The sequence below is a fragment of the Atractosteus spatula genome, chromosome 5 (genome assembly GCF_055471065.1).
Source record: "Atractosteus spatula isolate fAtrSpa1 chromosome 5, fAtrSpa1.hap1, whole genome shotgun sequence".
NCBI lineage: Eukaryota > Metazoa > Chordata > Actinopteri > Semionotiformes > Lepisosteidae > Atractosteus > Atractosteus spatula.
The window spans coordinates 525,279-548,919 of NC_142710.1; the positions used below are offsets into that span (position 1 = coordinate 525,279).

The 23,641-nt window shown below is 52.1% G+C and overlaps 2 protein-coding genes and 2 non-coding genes across 5 annotated transcripts in view; 3 read left to right on the forward strand and 1 right to left on the reverse strand.

Moving 5' to 3' along the window:
• Positions 1-440: 440 nt before the first annotated feature.
• Positions 441-8,885, reverse strand: c5h14orf119 (chromosome 5 C14orf119 homolog). Its single transcript, XM_088916087.1, has 3 exons — positions 8,605-8,885; positions 4,650-4,991; positions 441-2,058 (listed from the first exon to the last, which is right to left on the reverse strand). Exons 2-3 carry the CDS (start codon positions 4,989-4,991, stop codon positions 1,885-1,887), a joined length of 516 nt encoding a protein of 171 aa, XP_088772213.1. The 5' UTR covers positions 8,605-8,885; the 3' UTR covers positions 441-1,884.
• Positions 8,886-14,405: 5,520 nt separating this feature from the next.
• The window catches only part of acin1b (apoptotic chromatin condensation inducer 1b), a 46,671-nt gene continuing 37,435 nt past the window's right edge, over positions 14,406-23,641 (forward strand). For both annotated transcript variants that reach the window (XM_088916062.1, XM_088916063.1), the window contains exons 1-4: positions 14,406-14,593; positions 17,496-17,561; positions 19,414-19,525; positions 21,686-21,762. In XM_088916062.1, coding sequence (XP_088772188.1) covers positions 14,456-14,593; positions 17,496-17,561; positions 19,414-19,525; positions 21,686-21,762 — 393 coding nt within the window. In that variant the 5' untranslated portion in view covers positions 14,406-14,455. The remainder of the gene's footprint in view (positions 14,594-17,495; positions 17,562-19,413; positions 19,526-21,685; positions 21,763-23,641) is intronic.
• On the forward strand, positions 17,023-17,134 carry LOC148833232 (small nucleolar RNA U6-53/MBII-28). Its single transcript, XR_016091163.1, has one exon. It is a non-coding gene; the product is annotated as a small nucleolar RNA U6-53/MBII-28 (small nucleolar RNA).
• On the forward strand, positions 21,043-21,154 carry LOC148833233 (small nucleolar RNA U6-53/MBII-28). Its single transcript, XR_016091164.1, has one exon. It is a non-coding gene; the product is annotated as a small nucleolar RNA U6-53/MBII-28 (small nucleolar RNA).

A 23,641-nucleotide genomic window follows, 5' to 3' on the forward strand; every position in this document is an offset into this window, starting at 1 on the left:
AACTGAGATTATAATCAGACTCCACTGACACTGATAGAGCAGTGTGAGACTCTCCAGGCTGGACCGGACTGACTGGACTGTGATCTTGATTAGTGATTAACTGAGATTATAATCAGACTCCACTGACACTGACAGAGCAGTGTGAGACTCTCCAGGCTGGACCGGACTGACTGGACTGTGATCTTGATTAGTGATTAACTGAGATTATAATCAGACTCATTGACACTGACAGAGCAGTGTGAGACACTCCAGGCTGGACTGGACTGTGATCTTGATTAGTGATTAACTGAGATTATAATCAGACTCCACTGACACTGACAGAGCAGTGTGAGACTCTCCAGGCTGGACTGGACTGACTGGACTGTGATCTTGATTAGTGATTAACTGAGATTATAATCAGACTCCACTGACACTGACAGAGCAGTGTGAGACTCTCCAGGCTGGACTGGACTGACTGGACTGTGATCTTGATTAGTGATTAACTAAGATTATAATCAGACTCCACTGACACTGACAGAGCAGTGTGAGACACTCCAGGCTGGACCGGACTGACTGGACTGTGATCTTGATTAGTGATTAACTGAGATTATAATCAGACTCCACTGACACTGTCAGAGCAGTGTGAGACTCTCCAGGCTGGACTGGACTGACTGGACTGTGATCTTGATTAGTGATTAACTGAGATTATAATCAGACTCCACTGACACTGACAGAGCAGTGTGAGACTCTCCAGGCTGGACCGGACTGACTGGACTGTGATCTTGATTAGTGATTAACTGAGATTATAATCAGACTCCACTGACACTGACAGAGCAGTGTGAGACACTCCAGGCTGGACTGGACTGTGATCTTGATTAGTGATTAACTGAGATTATAATCAGACTCCACTGACACTGACAGAGCAGTGTGAGACACTCCAGGCTGGACTGGACTGTGATCTTGATTAGTGATTAACGGAGATTATAATCAGACTCCACTGACACTGTGAGACTCTCCAGGCTGGACTGGACTGACTTCTCTTTAGTAGGATTATTAAAACACAAATGAACAACTCCAGGTATTCACACAACATTCACTTTTTAAGCAATGGGTTTATACTCTGAACGACTCAAACAAGCAACATTTTGAAACTGCTTCACCTTTTGTACCAGCGTGTATTTTGTATTATTGTGTGTGTGCGAGGAATACCAACCACCGCTCAGACAGACGTGCTATTCACGGGAGTACAGGACTCCTCTGTTGCCGATAGTGCTGGGTCTTTTGTTCTCGGACGCGGACAATACAAGCATCTTTTTTTGAACGGCTCAACTGCTCATGTGTGGTTTATTTATTCGACAACTGTACATTATTTTTTAACCCAGAGAGGCGAGCTTCTTCCTGTCCCAGTCAGTAAGTGTTACTGTGCACGCACCGCCTCTCCCAGGCACAGCGCACCCAGGAGAGGGAGACACTCTCATTCCAGGGTCATACAAAAATAAAAAACAAACAAACCGATTTTCCACAAAGAAAGAACTGCAGGATCGAGGTTTGGTCCATCAGCAGGACCGAGACCAGTTGGACACATCTTCTTCACACCGTCTCGGCCAGTTCCACGCCTCTCCCGCTCTCCGCAGGGGGAGAAATACCAAACATGGCGCCTCCCGTGTCAATAAGCGATTTCCTAGGCCTCCACAGATCCAAAAACACAGATACGACGCACAAGCCTGCTGGCGACAGCACCCGAGATGAGGGGAAGCTTTATAATGTTGCAAAGTTGCGTGCAGCACCAGTTGTGTGTAGCACCGAAACCATTCCCCAGACAGCTTCCTGTCGGAGCTGCTAGGGTGAGCCCCCCTGCACTTCCTGTCCTCCGTCCTCCCTCCTCCTCCTCCTCCTGCCCCCAGCTCAGGCGACGCCGGAGGTCCCTGCGACCTCTCTGTAGAAGGCCGAGACAAAGGCCGGGTCTCTCTCCTCCAGGCAGCGCAGGAACTCGTTTCTCTCGTCCTCGTTCCACGACTCGAACCACTGACTCCACAGTCGCAGCTGACATTCAAATATACTGGGGGGGCGATCACACACCTGAGAGAGAGAGAGAGACTGACTGGACACTCCAGTACATTAACACTGCACTGAGAGAGAGGGGTTCATACAGACACACTGACTGGACACTCCAGTACATTAACACTGCACTGAGAGAGAGGGGTTCATACAGACACACTGACTGGACACTCCAGTACATTAACACTGCACTGAGAGAGAGGGGTTCATACAGACACACTGACTGACTGGACACTCCAGTACATTAACACTGCACTGAGAGAGAGGGGTTCAGACAGACACACTGACTGACTGGACACTCCAGTACATTAACACTGCACTGAGAGAGAGGGGTTCAGACAGACACACTGACTGACTGGACACTCCAGTACATTAACACTGCACTGAGAGAGAGGGGTTCATACAGACACACTGACTGACTGGACACTCCAGTACATTAACACTGCTCTGAGAGAGAGGGGTTAATACAGACACACTGACTGACTGGACACTCCAGTACATTAACACTGCACTGAGAGAGAGGGGTTCATACAGACACACTGACTGGACACTCCAGTACATTAACACTGCACTGAGAGAGAGGGGTTAATACAGACACACTGACTGACTGGACACTCCAGTACATTAACACTGCACTGAGAGAGAGGGGTTCGTACAGACACACTGACTGGACACTCCAGTACATTAACACTGCACTGAGAGAGAGGGGTTAATACAGACACACTGACTGACTGGACACTCCAGTACATTAACACTGCACTGAGAGAGAGGGGTTCATACAGACACACTGACTAACTGGACACTCCAGTACATTAACACTGCACTGAGAGAGAGGGGTTCATACAGACACACTGACTGGACACTCCAGTACATTAACACTGCACTGAGAGAGAGGGGTTCATACAGACACACTGACTGACTGGACACTCCAGTACATTAACACTGCACTGAGAGAGAGGGGTTCATACAGACACACTGACTGACTGGACACTCCAGTACATTAACACTGCACTGAGAGAGAGGGGTTCATACAGACACACTGACTGGACACTCCAGTACATTAACACTGCACTGAGAGAGAGGGGTTCATACAGACACACTGACTGACTGGACACTCCAGTACATTAACACTGCACTGAGAGAGAGGGGTTCATACAGACACACTGACTGACTGGACACTCCAGTACATTAACACTGCACTGAGAGAGAGGGGTTCATACAGACACACTGACTGGACACTCCAGTACATTAACACTGCACTGAGAGAGAGGGGTTCATACAGACACACTGACTGACTGGACACTCCAGTACATTAACACTGCACTGAGAGAGAGGGGTTCATACAGACACACTGACTGACTGGACACTCCAGTACATTAACACTGCACTGAGAGAGAGGGGTTCATACAGACACACTGACTGGACACTCCAGTACATTAACACTGCACTGAGAGAGAGGGGTTCATACAGACACACTGACTGACTGGACACTCCAGTACATTAACACTGCACTGAGAGAGAGGGGTTCATACAGACACACTGACTGACTGGACACTCCAGTACATTAACACTGCACTGAGAGAGAGGGGTTCATACAGACACACTGACTGACTGGACACTCCAGTACATTAACACTGCACTGAGAGAGAGGGGTTCATACAGACACACTGACTGGACACTCCAGTACATTAACACTGCACTGAGAGAGAGGGGTTCATACAGACACACTGACTGACTGGACACTCCAGTACATTAACACTGCACTGAGAGAGAGGGGTTCATACAGACACACTGACTGACTGGACACTCCAGTACATTAACACTGCACTGAGAGAGAGGGGTTCATACAGACACACTGACTGACTGGACACTCCAGTACATTAACACTGCACTGAGAGAGAGAGGTTCATACAGACACACTGACTGGACACTCCAGTACATTAACACTGCACTGAGAGAGAGGGGTTAATACAGACACACTGACTGACTGGACACTCCAGTACATTAACACTGCACTGAGAGAGAGGGGTTCATACAGACACACTGACTGGACACTCCAGTACATTAACACTGCACTGAGAGAGAGGGGTTCATACAGACACACTGACTGACTGGACACTCCAGTACATTAACACTGCACTGAGAGAGAGGGGTTCATACAGACACACTGACTGACTGGACACTCCAGTACATTAACACTGCACTGAGAGAGAGGGGTTCATACAGACACACTGACTGGACACTACAGTACATTAACACTGCACTGAGAGAGAGGGGTTCATACAGACACACTGACTGACTGGACACTCCAGTACATTAACACTGCACTGAGAGAGAGGGGTTCATACAGACACACTGACTGGACACTCCAGTACATTAACACTGCACTGAGAGAGAGGGGTTCATACAGACACACTGACTGACTGGACACTCCAGTACATTAACACTGCACTGAGAGAGAGGGGTTCATACAGACACACTGACTGACTGGACACTCCAGTACATGAACACTGCACTGAGAGAGAGGGGTTCATACAGACACACTGACTGGACACTCCAGTACATTAACACTGCACTGAGAGAGAGGGGTTCAGACAGACACACTGACTGACCTGCAGGGAGGTCAGCTGGTCCAGCAGGGTGCAGATCTTCCCAGGCACGGCCTTGGCCAGCAGGTCCTGCAGGAAGCGGCTCTTCTGCGGCGGAGGCCAGCTCTGCAGCCAGCTGAGCACACAGCGCTGCTCCTGCAGCGTCACGTAGGACAGGCAGGGCGGCGCTGGCGGGGCGCTCGGGGCCTCGGGCTGGCCGGGGGGCACGGCCGGCAGGGGGCAGGTGAAGGGCTCGGGCCCGGGGGGCGCCGGGCTGCTGAGAGAGAGGAGGTCCTCCCAGCTAGGGGGCGCTGTCGCTGCAGGGGGGCCATGCTGACCCTGGACTGCCTGATGGAACCAGGACATCTAGAGAGAGAGGAGATCACAGAGAAGACCTCAGTAATACACACACACAACAGGACAGGAGACACAGTGAGAGAGAGGAGATCACAGAGAATCCCTCAGTAATAAACACACACAACAGGACAGGAGACACAGTGAGAGAGAGGAGATCACAGAGAAGCCCTCAGTAATAAACACACACAACAGGACAGGAGACACAGTGAGAGAGAGGAGATCACAGAGAAGACCTCAGTAATAAACACACACAACAGGACAGGAGACACAGTGAGAGAGAGGAGATCACAGAGAATCCCTCAGTAATAAACACACACAACAGGACAGGAGACACAGTGAGAGAGAGGAGATCACAGAGAAGCCCTCAGTAATAAACACACACAACAGGACAGGAGACACAGTGAGAGAGAGGAGATCACAGAGAAGACCTCAGTAATAAACACACACAACAGGACAGGAGACACAGTGAGAGAGAGGAGATCACAGAGAAGCCCTCAGTAATACACACACACAACAGGACAGGAGACACAGTGAGAGAGAGGAGATCACAGGGAATCCCTCAGTAATACACACACACAACAGGACAGGAGACAGTGAGAGAGAGAGAGGAGATCACAGAGAAGCCCTCAGTAATAAACACACACAACAGGACAGGAGACACAGTGAGAGAGAGAAGATCACAGAGAAGCCCTCAGTAATACACACACACAACAGGACAGGAGACACAGTGAGAGAGAGGAGATCACAGAGAAGCCCTCAGTAATACACACACACAACAGGACAGGAGACACAGTGAGAGAGAGGAGATCACAGAGAAGCCCTCAGTAATAAACACACACAACAGGACAGGAGACACAGTGAGAGAGAGAGGAGATCACAGGGAATCCCTCAGTAATACACACACACAACAGGACAGGAGACACAGTGAGAGAGAGGAGATCACAGGGAATCCCTCAGTAATACACACACACAACAGGACAGGAGACACAGTGAGAGAGAGGAAATCACAGGGAATCCCTCAGTACTCACACACACACACACACAACAGGACAGGAGACACAGTGAGAGAGAGGAGATCACAGAGAAGCCCTCAGTAATAAACACACACAACAGGACAGGAGACACAGTGAGAGAGAGGAGATCACAGAGAAGCCCTCAGTAATACACACACACAACAGGACAGGAGACACAGTGAGAGAGAGGAGATCACAGAGAAGCCCTCAGTAATACACACACACAACAGGACAGGAGACACAGTGAGAGAGAGGAGATCAAAGAGAAGCCCTCAGTAATATACACACACAACAGGACAGGAGACACAGTGAGAGAGAGGAGATCACAGAGAATCCCTCAGTAATACACACACACAACAGGACAGGAGACACAGTGAGAGAGAGGAGATCACAGAGAAGACCTCAGTAATAAACACACACAACAGGACAGGAGACACAGTGAGAGAGAGGAGATCACAGAGAATCCCTCAGTAATAAACACACACAACAGGACAGGAGACACAGTGAGAGAGAGGAGATCACAGAGAAGCCCTCAGTAATAAACACACACAACAGGACAGGAGACACAGTGAGAGAGAGGAGATCACAGAGAAGACCTCAGTAATAAACACACACAACAGGACAGGAGACACAGTGAGAGAGAGGAGATCACAGAGAAGCCCTCAGTAATACACACACACAACAGGACAGGAGACACAGTGAGAGAGAGGAGATCACAGGGAATCCCTCAGTAATACACACACACAACAGGACAGGAGACAGTGAGAGAGAGAGAGGAGATCACAGAGAAGCCCTCAGTAATAAACACACACAACAGGACAGGAGACACAGTGAGAGAGAGAAGATCACAGAGAAGCCTTCAGTAATACACACACACAACAGGACAGGAGACACAGTGAGAGAGAGGAGATCACAGAGAAGCCCTCAGTAATACACACACACAACAGGACAGGAGACACAGTGAGAGAGAGGAGATCACAGAGAAGCCCTCAGTAATAAACACACACAACAGGACAGGAGACACAGTGAGAGAGAGAGGAGATCACAGGGAATCCCTCAGTAATACACACACACAACAGGACAGGAGACACAGTGAGAGAGAGGAGATCACAGGGAATCCCTCAGTAATACACACACACAACAGGACAGGAGACACAGTGAGAGAGAGGAAATCACAGGGAATCCCTCAGTACTACACACACACACACACACAACAGGACAGGAGACACAGTGAGAGAGAGGAGATCACAGAGAAGCCCTCAGTAATAAACACACACAACAGGACAGGAGACACAGTGAGAGAGAGGAGATCACAGAGAAGCCCTCAGTAATACACACACACAACAGGACAGGAGACACAGTGAGAGAGAGGAGATCACAGAGAAGCCCTCAGTAATACACACACACAACAGGACAGGAGACACAGTGAGAGAGAGGAGATCAAAGAGAAGCCCTCAGTAATATACACACACAACAGGACAGGAGACACAGTGAGAGAGAGGAGATCACAGGGAATCCCTCAGTAATACACACACACAACAGGACAGGAGACACAGTGAGAGAGAGAGAGGAGATCACAGAGAAGCCCTCAGTAATAAACACACACAACAGGACAGGAGACACAGTGAGAGAGAGGAGATCACAGAGAAGACCTCAGTAATAAACACACAACAGGACAGGAGACACAGTGAGAGAGAGAAGATCACAGAGAAGCCCTCAGTAATACACACACACAACAGGACAGGAGACACAGTGAGAGAGAGGAGATCACAGGGAATCCCTCAGTAATACACACACACAACAGGACAGGAGACACAGTGAGAGAGAGGAGATCACAGAGAAGCCCTCAGTAATACACACACACAACAGGACAGGAGACACAGTGAGAGAGAGGAGATCACAGAGAAGCCCTCAGTAATACACACACACAACAGGACAGGAGACACAGTGAGAGAGAGGAGATCACAGAGAAGCCCTCAGTAATACACACACACAACAGGACAGGAGACACAGTGAGAGAGAGGAGATCACAGGGAATCCCTCAGTAATACACACACACAACAGGACAGGAGACACAGTGAGAGAGAGGAGATCACAGAGAAGCCCTCAGTAATACACACACACAACAGGACAGGAGACACAGTGAGAGAGAGGAGATCACAGAGAAGCCCTCAGTAATACACACACACAACAGGACAGGAGACACAGTGAGAGAGGAGATCACAGAGAAGCCCTCAGTAATAAACACACACAACAGGACAGGAGACAGTGAGAGAGAGGAGATCACAGAGAAGCCCTCAGTAATAAACACACAACAGGACAGGAGACACAGTGAGAGAGAGGAGATCACAGAGAAGCCCTCAGTAATACACACACACAACAGGACAGGAGACACAGTGAGAGAGGAGATCACAGAGAAGCCCTCAGTAATAAACACACACAACAGGACAGGAGACAGTGAGAGAGAGGAGATCACAGAGAAGCCCTCAGTAATAAACACACACAACAGGACAGGAGACACAGTGAGAGATAGAGAGAGGAGATCACAGAGAATCCCTCTGTAATAACATTACTAATAATAATTGACAGGGCGTGAGAAGTGCTCTTACCGTAGCACCGTTAAGGAATAAAGAAATGTCTCTTCGCTTCCTCTTCCTGAAATGTGAACCGCGATCACGCGTGTTTATTTACGTCTCAGTCCATGGCCTCCCGATATTCTTCAGCCCCAGGCACCACGGTTACACAGACACCCCCGGCTCGCCTCCCTGGGTCTTTCCTCGCCGCCGCTGTCGGTACACGACTCTCGGACTGTCGTCTGGGTCTGCGGTGCGTGTCGTCGTTGTTGTTATTCGCCCGTCTGCGAAGGAAGGAAAACACCACAGCTTCCGGTTTTAAACGGAAACCGGAAAGGGCTGGTCTCGACGAGAGCGGCCGGAAAGAGCCGAGGGGCGATCCTTTCCGCTCGGGTCTTTCCGTCAACTCGCGCTGTGGACGCGCAGGAGTTTCTCTCCTTCCGGATCACGACCGGATTGGTGTTCTGTTGTGTCGACAGGCCAGAGAAGTGCTTTAGTAATAATAATAATAATAATCATCGCTGCCGCTGTTGTCATCATCACCAGCTACAGAATCGATCCCTCTGCTGATGTCGCGGTAGAGACGTGCCGACGGCGCCACCTAGCGTTGGGAAAAGTTTGCGCCAGTAGCGGTTGAATTCCGACGCGGGACTGCAGACGCAGCACAAACCGCTTGAAAAGAGAGCTCTTTTTTTATCATTAGACGTATAAAGAATTTACAAACACAACCAGAGGATCAGAAACAGACAGGTACAAGAGAAAAAAAAACACAAACAGAAAAAAAACAGTTAACTGCCGGAGGTAATGAAGTCAATGATGTGATCGGATGGTATTTTGTACAGATATCGAACGTTTTCCTTGCTGTAGCATTTCTGTTTTTTAATAGAATTCAAATAGTTTCAGCTCCACCCCAGAAGTACTAAAAATGGGAGTATTATTGGACCATTGTGATTAGTGAATGTGACATTTACCCAGAATGACTAATCAATTTACTATAAATAAATGCTTATTAGGCAGTACAATAAAATATCAGAATCCCTCAATCTAAAAAGCACCTTTCACTGCACACAAAACTCTGCAGGTCCGTCCAGAACACCTTCCCAAGCCCACCCCAGCCCTGGGGTCCCGCAGGGCGGCTCGAGCCCATGGAGGGTGGCTCGGGCCCAGTGATGTTCTGCGCGGACCTCAGAACCCTCTGTACGGCCTTTCTGTCCTGTCCTGGGGCTCCACCGCACCACACTGGAGTACGCTGGCTCTGCGGCTCAGGATCTGCGCCGTGACTATATGAGTCTGATTTTACTCTGTAGTTGTGTTTAGCTCTCTGAATGACCTTGAATTGATTCAGATCTCTGAATGAATGAGCGGCTGATCGCTGATTGGGGGGTATGGCCTCCTCATTTGTAACTGAGGGCGGAGCGCTGGCTCTGGGGCTCAGGAGCTGTGCCTGTGGCTGGGAGGTTGCCGGTTCGAATCCCGCGGCCGGCAGAGGAATCCTTCTCCGCTGGGCCCCTGAGCGAGGCCCTCAACCCCAGCTGCTCCAGGGGTGCTGTATAAATGGCCGACCCTGCGCTCTGACCCCCAGCTTCTCTCCCTGTCTGTGTGTCTCCTGGAGAGCAAGCTGGGGTCTGAGAAAAGACACAGTCCTCATGCAGGAGACTGTACAGGGCCAGTAAAGAGATCTGATCTTGATCGTACTGGGCCAGTAAAGAGATCTAATCTTGATCGTACAGGACCAGTAAAGAGATCTGATCTTGATTGTACTGGGCCAGTAAAGAGATCTGATCTTGATTGTACAGGGACAGTAAAGAGATCTGATCTTGATCATACAGGCCCAGTAAAGAGATCTGATCTTGATCGTACAGGCCCAGTAAAGAGATCTGATTTTGATCGTACAGGGCCAGTAGAGAGATCTGATCTTGATTGTACAGGGCCAGTAGAGAGATCTGATCTTGATCGTACAGGCCCAATAAAGAGATCTGATCTTGATCGTACAGGCCCAATAAAGAGATCTGATCTTGATCGTACAGGCCCAGTAAAGAGATCTGATCTTGATCGTACAGGCCCAGTAAAGAGATCTGATCTTGATCGTACAGGGCCAGTAGAGAGATCTGATCTTGATCGTACAGGCCCAGTAAAGAGATCTGATCTTGATCATACAGGCCCAGTAAAGAGATCTGATCTTGATAGTATAGGGACAGTAAAGAGATCTGATCTTGATTGTACAGGGACAGTAGAGAGATCTGATCTTGATTGTACAGGCCCAGTAAAGAGATCTGATCTTGATCGTACAGGCCCAGTAAAGAGATCTGATCTTGATTGTACAGGGGCAGTAGAGAGATCTGATCTTGATTGTACAGGGCCAGTAAAGAGATCTGATCTTGATTGTACAGGGGCAGTAGAGAGATCTGATCTTGATTGTACAGGGCCAGTAGAGAGATCTGATCTTGATCGTACAGGCCCAGTAAAGAGATCTGATCTTGATCGTACTGGACCAGTAAAGAGATCTGATCTTGATCGTACAGGGCCAGTAAAGAGATCTGATCTTGATAGTATAGGGACAGGAAAGAGATCTGATCTTGATTGTACAGGCCCAGTAAAGAGATCTGATCTTGATCGTACAGGCCCAGTAAAGAGATCTGATCTTGATCGTACTGGACCAGTAAAGAGATCTGATCTTGATTTTACAGGCCCAGTAAAGAGATCTGATCTTGATCGTACAGGCCCAGTAAAGAGATCTGATCTTGATCGTACAGGGCCAGTAAAGAGATCTGATCTTGATCTTACTGGGACAGTAAAGAGATCTGATCTTGATCGTACAGGGCCAGTAAAGAGATCTGATCTTGATTTTACAGGCCCAGTAAAGAGATCTGATCTTGATCGTACAGGGCCAGTAAAGAGATCTGATCTTGATCTTACTGGGACAGTAAAGAGATCTGATCTTGATCGTACAGGGCCAGTAAAGAGATCTGATCTTGATCGTACTGGACCAGTAAAGAGATCTGATCTTGATTGTACAGGGACAGTAAAGAGATCTGATCTTGATCGTACAGGCCCAGTAAAGAGATCTGATCTGGCCACACAGGTGTGTGTAAGTAGAGAACAGCCCTGTGTTTAGGATCAGAGGGGGAGGTTTTGTTTCCAATGGGCGTTCACCCCTGATTTTGCACGTTTCGGAGTGAAAGTGTCCGGGGCCTACGAGCACCCGCACCCAGCCCCGCTGGCCGAGAGCACCCTCCTCCTCCTCGTGAGAGCGGTGATCGGACCCCTGTCAGGCCGAGACCTGGGAACGTTACTCTTCCGGCCCCGGAGGAAAGGTGCTGCTGTCCCGACTCTGACCGTCCTGTCTCCTCCCAGGGCATTCCTGAGAGTCGCTGGGACTGGAGCCCCTGCTCTTCCTGGGGGTCTGATATTGAACACGGTCATAAGGAATTCCTGACACCTCTATAGCGCCTTTCTGGATCCTCCACCCCTCTCCCAGCGCTGTCCAGTACTGGGGACCCCCTCCACCCCCCCAGTGTGATGAGGCTCCAGTCCGCTCGCACACTCCAGCTCTCAGTGGGGAGGAGAGCAGAGTGATGAGGCCAGTTCAGAGAGGGGGCTGATCAGGAGGCCATGACTGGTAAAGACCAGGGGGAGTCTGTCCAGGACACTGGGGTCACACCCCTACTCTTTCTGAGAGACACCCTGGGGTCTTGACTGACCACAGAGAGGCAGGGCCTCAGTTTCACGTCTCATCTGAAGGACGGCGCCTTGTTTACAGTCTAGTGTCCCCGTCACTGTACTGGGGCGTTAGGACCCACACAGCCTGCAGGGTGAGCGCCCCCTGCTGGCCCCACTCACACCTCTCCCAGGTACTGGCCAGGCTCACCCTGAGCCCCAGTGGGCTGTGTGTGAGCTGCAGGGGGATACAGGTGCTGTCGTTATTCATGTCACCAGACAACAGCCACCTGGTGTACAGATTCGTCTGTTTAACTGTAGAATGAAGTGTAGAAATGTAACTGTAATACAAGAATCCATTCATTCCTTTAGACTGTACTCAGATTCTTTAAAAACATCCAGGAACTGTCTTACACACATCCTGTGTCATATGAACTAGTTCAGTGATGTTAATCAGGCTGGTAGTGTTGTGGCTGATGTCTTGTTCTGGTGATTGTATGATGTTTTTGTATTGTTATATCACAATGTCTATATATTTATGCCCTTAAGTGTCGTAATTTCTTCTTTGAAGAATAGTAACATCGAACTTCATTTTATTTTTTTATTATAACGGTGAATATTTGGCTTTCTCCCTGGCTTCACGTCACCCTCAAGCTTCAGGTCAAGCCCAGCAGGGACAGTGTCTCTGCCCCTCCCCTGGGAGGGACGCCTCTGTGTCTCCGGGTGGGACAGTAACACCCCTCTGCGGTCCTGCTGGGTGCACCTGGTGGACACTGTCCCCTGACCCTGCTGTCCACCCCAGCACAGGACAGGAGGACACTGTCCCCTGACCCTGCTGTCCACCCCAGCACAGGACAGGAGGACACTGTCCCCTGACCCTGCTGTCCACCCCAGCACGGGACAGGAGGACACTGTCCCCTGACCCTGCTGTCCACCCCAGCACAGGACAGGAGAACACTGTCCCCTGACCCTGCTGTCCACCCCAGCACAGGACAGGAGGACACTGTCCCCTGACCCTGCTGTCCACTCCAGCAAACAACAGGAGGACACTGTCCCCTGACCCTGCTGTCCACCCCAGCACAGGACAGGAGGACAGTGTCCTCTCTTTCTCTCTCCTCTCTCCCCCCTCCTCCCTCTCTCTCCTCTCTCTCCTCTCTCTCTCCCTCCTCTCTCCTCTCTCCCCCTCCTCCCTCTCTCTCCTCTCTCTCTCCTCTCCCCCCTCCTCCCTCTCTCTCCTCTCTCTCTCCTCTCCCCCCTCCTCCCTCTCTCTCCTCTCTCTCTCCCTCCTCTCTCCCCTCTCCTCCCCTCTCTCCTCTTTCTCCTCTCTCCCCTCTCTCTCCTCTCTCCTGGGAGCTCTGTTTCCACTGAACAAGTACAGGTTTACTCCCTGCTGGAAAGAGGAGACAAGAAACACGACGTTTCGGCTGCGGAGCTTTTTGGGGGTGTCAGCCAGGTGCCTCTGGAGCCTTTCTTAACGAGTTACCACCCTGCTCCTGTGTCCGTGTCCCCTGGGTCCCCTGATGTGTGTGGAAAGCCTGTGGCTGGTGTTGTTGAGCAGGGGGATATAGGCTGGTGCTTGTTTCCCTGTCTCGTCTCTGCTCGTCCTCTGTCCTGCACGAACCCGTAGGCGCTACAGTACCATCGCCAGGGGCGCCTACTGCAACAGACCTGAACTTGACCGGAAATCCATACACAAGGGGAATTCAGCAAGATGGTGCGGCTTTCACGTTCTTGCTTTTAAAAATACTTTACAGATTCGCCCTGACGTCGATTTCAGACGGCTCAGACATGGGTCTCTTCCCCGGCTTTCTGTATATAACAACGTGCAAGTATCGTGATTGAGTCAGTAATCATCAATAATCGAACCATTTGTCCGCAGATCACCGACGACGCCTCGACCTTCGAACTCCTGTGAGCTGCAGGGGTAGCGGACGAGTGCTGTCCGGACATTGCCGAAGGGGCCTGGGCCGGCCCCCTCCGGAGATTGCCGAAGTCGGCTCGGCCTGCTCTCTCCGGAGATTGCCGAAGTCGGCTCGGCCTGCTCTCTCCGGAGATTGCCGACGACTGAGCCTCGCGTTCAATCCCCCCCTCCCGCTCCTGCTCTTCGGGCCTCTCCGGCTCCGGAGAAAGCCGAGCTCTGACGTCAGCGGGGGGGAAGGCGTTGCAGCGGCCGAGCCGGGGAGAGAGAGAGCGAGCGAGCGAGCGCAAGAGCGAGGGGGGAAAAGCAAAGATGGCGGAGCTCGAAGACGTTACGTTGGATGGGAAGCCGCTTCACTCGCTCCGGGTGGCGGACCTGAAGGCCGCCCTGGAGCAGCGAGGCCTCCCCAAGAGCGGGCAGAAGAACGCGCTCATCAAGCGGCTCAAAGGGGTGAGTTTGGCCGCGGTTCCGCGGGGGGCTCGGACAGGACTGGGGAGGCGGGGGGGGGCGGCAGCAGGCTCCGGGAGCACGAAGAAGCGAGCCCTCGGGTTGGAGTCCGCGGCGGCGGCCGGCGGCCGGCCCCCGGCCCGGGCGGGCGGGCGGGAGGGAGAGAGGGGGCGAGGGCGAGGGCGCGGGCGGGCGGGCGGGAGGCCCAGGCCCGGCGCCCGGGGGCCGGGGGCGCGGCGAGGGCGCCGGGCCTGCAGGCTGCGAGCGGAGCGGCGGCTGGAAAGTTGAGCCGCGCCGAGGAGGCCGAGAGGGAGCGAGGGGCGAGTGTGTGTGTGTGTGTTTACGGGAGTCGGCGCGGCTCGGTGTGTCGGTTAGTTTTTTTTCCTGAGTAGAAGTCGACGAGCCCGCGCTTTGTGTGTCTGTGCGCGTTCACGGGGAGCGAGCGAGGGGGGCCGTTTCTCCCGGGTGCGTGCGCGCTCTCTTGCTCGCGCTCGGAGAGAGGGGGGGGGTTGAGGCCGGAGGACTGAAGGAGCCGGGCGCGCGCTTTTACAGTTTGTGTTTTTCTGGCGGGGCGGTGTGACGTGGACGAGGCTCGTCCCCGGGGATTAGCTGTCAGTGAGTGCCAGCGGCCGGGTCGCGCTGTGTGGAAACCGGGCGCTCTTGACGGGGGGCTCCCTCTCCGTGAAATAACGAGCCTGTTGGGATCCCCCCGATCCCCACGTGAGCGCGCGCGTCGGCCACTCGCGATGATTCGTTTCGGTTAAAGTCGCGACGCTCGTCGCTTCCGTGCAGAAATGCTAAGTCTGACGCCTCTGGCCAGGACCCCGATCAGGTGTGCCGAGAAGCCCCGGTTGTGTTTTTCTGTGCCATCAGACTGCTGCTGCTGCTGCTGCTGCTGCACTGTGGAGTCTCTCTCTCGCTGGCCGGGAGCTGTGACTGTACTGGAGTGTCTGTCTGCGATGCTGTTTGTGCTTCTGCTTGTGCTGTAATTGGTTCACTTCCCTGTGTGTGTAGGACGTGGTCGGTAAGTGTAGAAGTGTCAGTCCAGATCCCAGGACACTGTCGGTAAGAGTAGGGGTGTCCTGACTGCTGGTCAGTCCAGATCCCAGGACAGTCGGTAAGAGTAGGGGTGTCCTGTCCGCTGGTCAGTACAGATCCCAGGACACTGTCAGTATGAGTAGGGGTGTCCTGACTGCTGGTCAGTATAGATCCCAGGACACTGTCAGTAAGAGTAGGGGTGTCCTGTCCGCTGGTCAGTACAGATCCCAGGACACTGTCAGTAAGAGTAGGGGTGTCCTGACTGCTGGTCAGTCCAGATCCCAGGACACTGTCAGTAAGAGTAGGGGTGTCCTGACTGCTGGTCAGTACAGATCCCAGGACACTGTCAGTAAGTGTAGGGGTGTCCTGACCGCTGGTCAGTACAGATACAGACACTGTCAGTAAGAGTAGGGGTGTCCTGACTGCTGGTCAGTCCAGATCCCTGGACAGTCGGTAAGAGTAGGGGTGTCCTGACTTCTGGTCAGTCCAGATCCCAGGACAGTCGGTAAGAGTAGGGGTGTCCTGACTGGTCAGTACAGATCCCAGGACACTGTCAGTAAGAGTAGGGGTGTCCTGACTGCTCAGTCCAGATCCCAGGACACTGTCAGTAAGAGTAGGGATGTCCTGACTGCTGGTCAGTACAGATCCCAGGACACTGTCAGTAAGAGTAGGGGTGTCCTGACTGCTGGTCAGTACAGATCCCAGGACACTGTCTGTAAGAGTAGGGGTGTTGTTGCTTATCCATCCTTTATTGGCCTTTGATCAGGGGACACCTCTGATGTATTCCTTGTTAATGCATGGTATTTGACGAACTGTAGTGTGCTGTATTTGATTCTGCTCTAATTGGTTGCATTGTTTTGATTAGTGATTAACTGAGATTATAATCAGACTCCACTGACAGAGCAGTGTGAGACTCTCCAGGCTGGACTGGACTGGACTGACTGGACTGTGATCTTGATTAGTGATTAACTGAGATTATAATCAGACTCCACTGACACTGACAGAGCTGTGTGAGACTCTCCAGGCTGGACTGGACTGACTGGACTGTGATCTTGATTAGTGATTAACTGAGATTATAATCAGACTCCACTGACACTGACAGAGCAGTGTGAGACTCTCCAGGCTGGACTGGACTGACTGGACTGTGATCTTGATTAGTGATTAACTGAGATTATAATCAGACTCCACTGACACTGACAGAGCAGTGTGAGACTCTCCAGGCTGGACTGGACTGACTGGACTGTGATCTTGATTAGTGATTAACTGAGATTATAATCAGACTCATTGACACTGACAGCTGTCTGAGCCAGTGTCTGACTGACATTAGTGGTATTGATGTGAGCTGTGGGAGGATGAGAGAAGGGCTGTGGTAGAACTGGTGTCCTGGCCTGCTGCTCCAGTGATGAGTTACCATGCTAATACTGATACACCAGGCTGGCTGTGTGTCTGTCTGGGTGTAGGTGAGTTAAACTCTCCTTCTCACATTGTCTGTGTGCTCTGAGGAGATCACTGGGCCAGCCTGCCAGCCTCTGTTAATTTCTCTCTCCTGGGTTTCCTGACTGAGACCAGCCTGTTACCATGACTTTCAGATTATCCCTGAGTCTGAGGCTGGACTGACTGGACTGTGATCTTGATTAGTGATTAACTGAGATTATAATCAGACTCCACTGACACTGATAGAGCAGTCTGAGACACTCCAGGCTGGACTGACTGTGTGATTAGCAGTGTGTATCCTGAGCACCGAGGGCCTATAGTGTCTAGGCTGCAGTCTTCAGTAGAGTGTCCGGGGCTGGTTGAGAGAGACAGCAGTGTGTCCAGTGCTGGTGACTGTGGTTCGTGTCTAATCTATGTGTTTGTGTCGTTTCAGGCTCTGATGTTAGAGAATTTGCAGAAGCACTCAACCCCTCACAGTGGGCTACAGCCCAACTCCCAGGTAAGACATCTATCCAGAAAGATGCGTGTTCCTAATCTGGCTGGAATGTGCTGTACAGACGTGCTGAGACAGACGGATCTGGTGGACACTTTTCCACACTGGGTGTAGATGTGCTGTGCAGACACTGTTTCTGGTTACCCGTGTCCGCCTGTTGCTCTGGGAGCAGACGGCTGTGTTTCTGGTTACCTGTGTCCGCCTGTTGCTCTGGGAGCAGACGGCTGTGTTTCTGGTTACTAGTCCGCCTGTTGCTCTGGGAGCAGACGGCTGTGTTTCTGGTTACTAGTCCGCCTGTTATTCTGGGAGCAGACGGCTGTGTTTCTGGTTACCCGTGTCCGCCTGTTGCTCTGGGAGCAGACGGCTGTGTTTCTGGTTACCTGTGTCCGCCTGTTGCTCTGGGAGCAGACGGCTGTGTTTCTGGTTACTAGTCCGCCTGTTACTCTGGGAGCAGACGGCTGTGTTTCTGGTTACCCGTGTCCGCCTGTTGCTCTGGGAGCCGACGGCTGTGTTTCTGGTTACCTGTGTCCGCCTGTTGCTCTGGGAGCAGACGGCTGTGTTTCTGGTTACCTGTGTCCGCCTGTTGCTCTGGGAGCAGACCAGGTGTGTTTCTGGTTACTAGTCCGCCTGTTGCTCTGGGAGCAGACCAGGTGTGTTTCTGGTTACTAGTCCGCCTGTTGCTCTGGGAGCAGATGGCTGTGTTTCTGGTTACTAGTCCGCCTGTTGCTCTGGGAGCAGACGGCTGTGTTTCTGGTTACTAGTCCGCCTGTTGCTCTGGGAGCAGACAGGTGTGTTTCTGGTTACACGTGTCCACCTGTTGCTCTGGGAGCAGACAGGTGTGTTTCTGGTTACAAGTGTCCGCCTGTTGCTCTGGGAGCAGACGGCTGTGTTTCTGGTTACTAGTCCACCTGTTGCTCTGGGAGCAGATGGCTGTGTTACTGGTCACCTGTGTCCACCTGTTGCTCTGGGAGCAGACGGCTGTGTTTCTGGTTACACGTGTCCGCCTGTTGCTCTGGGAGCCGACCAGGTGTGTTTCTGGTTACTAGTCCGCCTGTTGCTCTGGGAGCAGACGGCTGTGTTTCTGGTTACCCGTGTCCGCCTGTTGCTCTGGGAGCAGACGGCTGTGTTTCTGGTTACTAGTCCGCCTGTTGCTGTGGGAGCAGACCAGGTGTGTTTCTGGTTACTAGTCCTCCTGTTGCTCTGGGAGCAGATGGCTGTGTTTCTGGTCACCTGTGTCCGCCTGTTGCTCTGGGAGCAGACGGCTGTGTTTCTGGTTACTAGTCCGCCTGTTGCTGTGGGAGCAGACCAGGTGTGTTTCTGGTTACTAGTCCTCCTGTTGCTCTGGGAGCAGATGGCTGTGTTTCTGGTCACCTGTGTCCACCTGTTGCTCTGGGAGCAGACGGCTGTGTTTCTGGTTACTAGTCCGCCTGTTGCTCTGGGAGCAGACGGCTATGTTTCTGGTTACTAGTCCGCCTGTTTCTCTGGGAGCAGACAGGTGTGTTTCTGGTTACTAGTCCGCCTGTTGCTCTGGGAGCAGACAGGTGTGTTTCTGGTTACACGTGTCCGCCTGTTGCTCTGGGAGAAGACAGGTGTGTTTCTGGTTACTAGTCCGCCTGTTGCTCTGGGAGCAGACGGCTGTGTTTCTGGTTACCCGTGTCCGCCTGTTGCTCTGGGAGCAGACGGCTGTGTTTCTGGTTACTAGTCCTCCTGTTGCTCTGGGAGCAGACGGCTGTGTTTCTGGTTACCAATGTCCGCCTGTTGTTCTGGGAGCAGACGGCTGTGTTTCTGGTTACCTGTGTCTGTACTGATGCTCTGTGTTCAGTCTGCATCTCGGTGGTAATCGCTGTGTGTCTCTCAGATAGGGGAGGAGATGAGTCAGAACAGTTTTATCAAGCAGTACCTGGCGAAGCAGCAGGAGCTCCTGAGACAGCGCCTGGAGAGAGAGGCCCGAGAAGCTGCTGAGGCCGAGGGTAAGGATCTCTGCCGTACCACTGCTGCTTCCCTGTCATCCTGCCCTGTCCTCCGCGTTACCCCTCTTTCCTATGTAATGCACTGCTTTTCTTTGCTCGTTAGGAGCTAGTTTCGCTCCTGTGCGACTCGCGGCCCTCTCCCCTGAGCGCCACTGTGCGACTCGCTGCCCTCTCCCCTGATCGCCACTGTGCGACTCGCTGCCCTCTCCCCTGAGCGCCACTGTGCGACTCGCTGCCCTCTCCCCTGAGCGCCACTGTGCGACTCGCGGCCCCTCTCCCCTGAGCGCCACTGTGCGACTCGCGGCCCTCTCCCCTGAGCGCCACTGTGCGACTCGCGGCCCTCTCCCCTGAGCGCCACTGTGCGACTCGCGGCCCTCTCCCCTGAGCGCCACTGTGCGACTCGCGGCCCTCCCCCCTGAGCGCCACTGTGCGACTCGCGGCCCTCCCCCCTGAGCGCCACAGTGCGACTCGCGGCCCTCCCCCCTGAGCGCCACTGTGCGACTCGCTGCCCTCTCCCCTGAGCGCCACTGTGCGACTCGCTGCCCTCCCCCCTGAGCGCCACTGTGCGACTCGCGGCCCCTCCCCCCTGACCGCCACTGTGCGACTCGCGGCCCCTCCCCCCTGACCGCCACTGTGCGACTCGCTGCCCCTCTCCCCTGGGCGCCACTGTGCGACTCGCGGCCCTCTCCCCTGAGCGCCACTGTGCGACTCGCGGCCCTCTCCCCTGAGCGCCACTGTGCGACTCGCGGCCCTCTCCCCTGAGCGCCACTGTGCGACTTGCGGCCCCTCCCCCCTGACCGCCACTGTGCGACTTGCGGCCCCTCCCCCCTGACCGCCACTGTGCGACTCGCTGCCCCTCTCCCCTGACCGCCACTGTGCGACTCGCTGCCCCTCTCCCCTGAGCGCCACTGTGCGACTCGCGGCCCTCTCCCCTGAGCGCCACTGTGCGACTCGCGGCCCTCTCCCCTGAGCGCCACTGTGCGACTCGCGGCCCTCTCCCCTGAGCGCCACTGTGCGACTCGCGGCCCCTCCCCCCTGAGCGCCACTGGACTGGACTGGACTGACTGGACTGTTATCTTGATTAGTGATTAACTGAGATTATAATCAGACTCCACTGACACTGACAGAGCAGTGTGAGACACTCTAGGCTGGACTGGACTGACTGGACTGTGATCTTGATTAGTGATTAACTGAGATTATAATCAGACTCCACTGACACTGACAGAGCAGTGTGAGACTCTCCAGGCTGGACTGGACTGACTGGACTGTGATCTTGATTAGTGATTAACTGAGATTATAATCAGACTCCACTGACACTGACAGAGCAGTGTGAGACTCTCCAGGCTGGACTGGACTGACTGGACTGTGATCTTGATTAGTGATTAACTGAGATTATAATCAGACTCATTGACACTGACAGCTGTCTGAGCCAGTGTCTGACTGACATTAGTGGTATTGATGTGAGCTGTGGGAGGATGAGAGGAGGGCTGTGGTAGAACTGGTGTCCTGGCCTGCTGCTCCAGTGATGAGTTACCATGCTAATACTGATACACCAGGCTGGCTGTGTGTCTGTCTGGGTGTAGGTGAGTTAAACTCTCCTTCTCACATTGTCTGTGTGCTCTGAGGAGATCACTGGGCCAGCCTGCCAGCCTCTGTTAATTTCTCTCTCCTGGGTTTCCTGACTGAGACCAGCCTGTTACCATGACTTTCAGATTATCCCTGAGTCTGAGGCTGGACTGACTGGACTGTGATCTTGATTAGTGATTAGCTGAGATTATAATCAGACTCCACTGACACTGACAGAGCAGTGTGAGACTCTCCAGGCTGGACTGGACTGACTGGACCGTGATCTTGATTAGTGATTAACTGAGATTATAATCAGACTCCACTGACACTGACAGAGCAGTGTGAGACTCTCCAGGCTGGACTGGACTGACTGGACTGTGATCTTGATTAGTGATTAACTGAGATTATAATCAGACTCCACTGACACTGACAGAGCAGTGTGAGACACTCCAGGCTGGACTGGGGTGACTTTAGTGTGAATGTATTTAACAGCCTGACACCCCTGTGGAGTGGATTAGTGAGCGTGTGTCAGTGTGTTGAGTGTGTGGACCGATGGTCCATGTTAATGTGTGTCTATTCCTGTCATTTTCTCAGAGACAGACAGCCCAGCAGGGCCTGACGAAGATGACCATTCAGAAGGTTACGACAGCACTTCCTGTCCACAGGACCAGGTTAGAGTGTGTCTGTATAAACCCCTGTACCTCCCTCAGTGCAGTGTTAATGTACTGGAGTGTCCAGTCAGTGTGTCTGTATGAACCCCTCTCTCTCAGTGCAGTGTTAATGTACTGGAGTGTCCAGTCAGTCAGTGTGTCTGTATGAACCCCTCTCTCTCAGTGCAGTGTTAATGTACTGGAGTGTCCAGTCAGTCAGTGTGTCTGTATGAACCCCTCTCTCTCAGTGCAGTGTTAATGTACTGGAGTGTCCAGTCAGTCAGTGTGTCTGTATGAACCCCTCTCTCTCAGTGCAGTGTTAATGTACTGGAGTGTCCAGTCAGTCAGTGTGTCTGTATGAACCCCTCTCTCTCAGTGCAGTGTTAATGTACTGGAGTGTCCAGTCAGTGTGTCTGTATGAACCCCTCTCTCTCAGTGCAGTGTTAATGTACTGGAGTGTCCAGTCAGTCAGTGTGTCTGTATGAACCCCTCTCTCTCAGTGCAGTGTTAATGTACTGGAGTGTCCAGTTAGTCAGTGTGTCTGTATGAACCCCTCTCTCTCAGTGCAGTGTTAATGTACTGGAGTGTCCAGTCAGTCAGTGTGTCTGTATGAACCCCTCTCTCTCAGTGCAGTGTTAATGTACTGGAGTGTCCAGTCAGTGTGTCTGTATGAACCCCTCTCTCTCAGTGCAGTGTTAATGCACTGGAGTGTCCAGTCAGTCAGTGTGTCTGTATGAACCCCTCTCTCTCAGTGCAGTGTTAATGTACTGGAGTGTCCAGTCAGTCAGTGTGTCTGTATGAACCCCTCTCTCTCAGTGCAGTGTTAATGTACTGGAGTGTCCAGTCAGTGTGTCTGTATGAACCCCTCTCTCTCAGTGCAGTGTTAATGTACTGGAGTGTCCAGTCAGTGTGTCTGTATGAACCCCTCTCTCTCAGTGCAGTGTTAATGTACTGGAGTGTCCAGTCAGTGTGTCTGTATGAACCCCTCTCTCTCAGTGCAGTGTTAATGTACTGGAGTGTCCAGTCAGTCAGTGTGTCTGTATGAACCCCTCTCTCTCAGTGCAGTGTTAATGTACTGGAGTGTCCAGTCAGTCAGTGTGTCTGTATGAACCCCTCTCTCTCAGTGCAGTGTTAATGTACTGGAGTGTCCAGTCAGTGTGTCTGTATGAACCCCTCTCTCTCAGTGCAGTGTTAATGTACTGGAGTGTCCAGTCAGTGTGTCTGTATGAACCCCTCTCTCTCAGTGCAGTGTTAATGTACTGGAGTGTACGGTAGAGATGCAGTTTTTGTTATGTTATGTCAATTCAGTTTCCAGTCAGCTTTCTTTAAAAAATGTTTTTTTTGGGGTTGGTTTTCATTAAATGACCGATATACCAGTGCTGTTAATCTTATTTTTTTCCAAAGACCATGACAAGCTGCAAAGAAAGCATTTATTTGTAAATAAAACTTGTTCAGGCCTGGGTATAATAATACTGACCCACAAAAACTTCACACTGACTTTATAATTGAATTTGTGTACAACATAAATAGCAAAAGGTGCATACAGCGGCTCTGAAGTCATCAGCTCGGTAGGTGTAAGTCACGATTTCTTTGAGAAAAGAACTTGTTTGCAGAGGCAGCTTCATTATAACTAAAATAAAGTTTGCTGGCGCGTTTAAATGAGCTGGAGTGTTGGCGATTGTAGCCAGGACAGATGTGGCTTTTTGCACAAGTCCATGTCTTCTGCCTTGCGTCAGTTTTCTTGCACGGGTTTTCCCCTTGAAAGCCTAAATTTAGTCACCGATCTTTGATTTAGTCATAGTCTGTCAAGTCCACGAAAACATCTCTCCGTCATCGTCACTTTGTAATCGCCCCTTTCACACCTGCCTGATCGTAGAAAAACCAGTCGTTTTGCTTTTCG

What these genes read in the sequence shown, in the direction of transcription:
- c5h14orf119 (XM_088916087.1), bottom strand. Translation starts at nt 4,991, where the DNA reads ATGTCCTGGTTCCATCAGGCAGTCCAGGGTCAGCATGGCCCCCCTGCA. An exon ending in ACCAGCTGACCTCCCTGCAG is followed by an intron (nt 2,059 to 4,649) that starts GTCAGTCAGTGT and finishes TCTCTCTCTCAG; the next exon opens with GTGTGTGATCGCCCCCCCAG.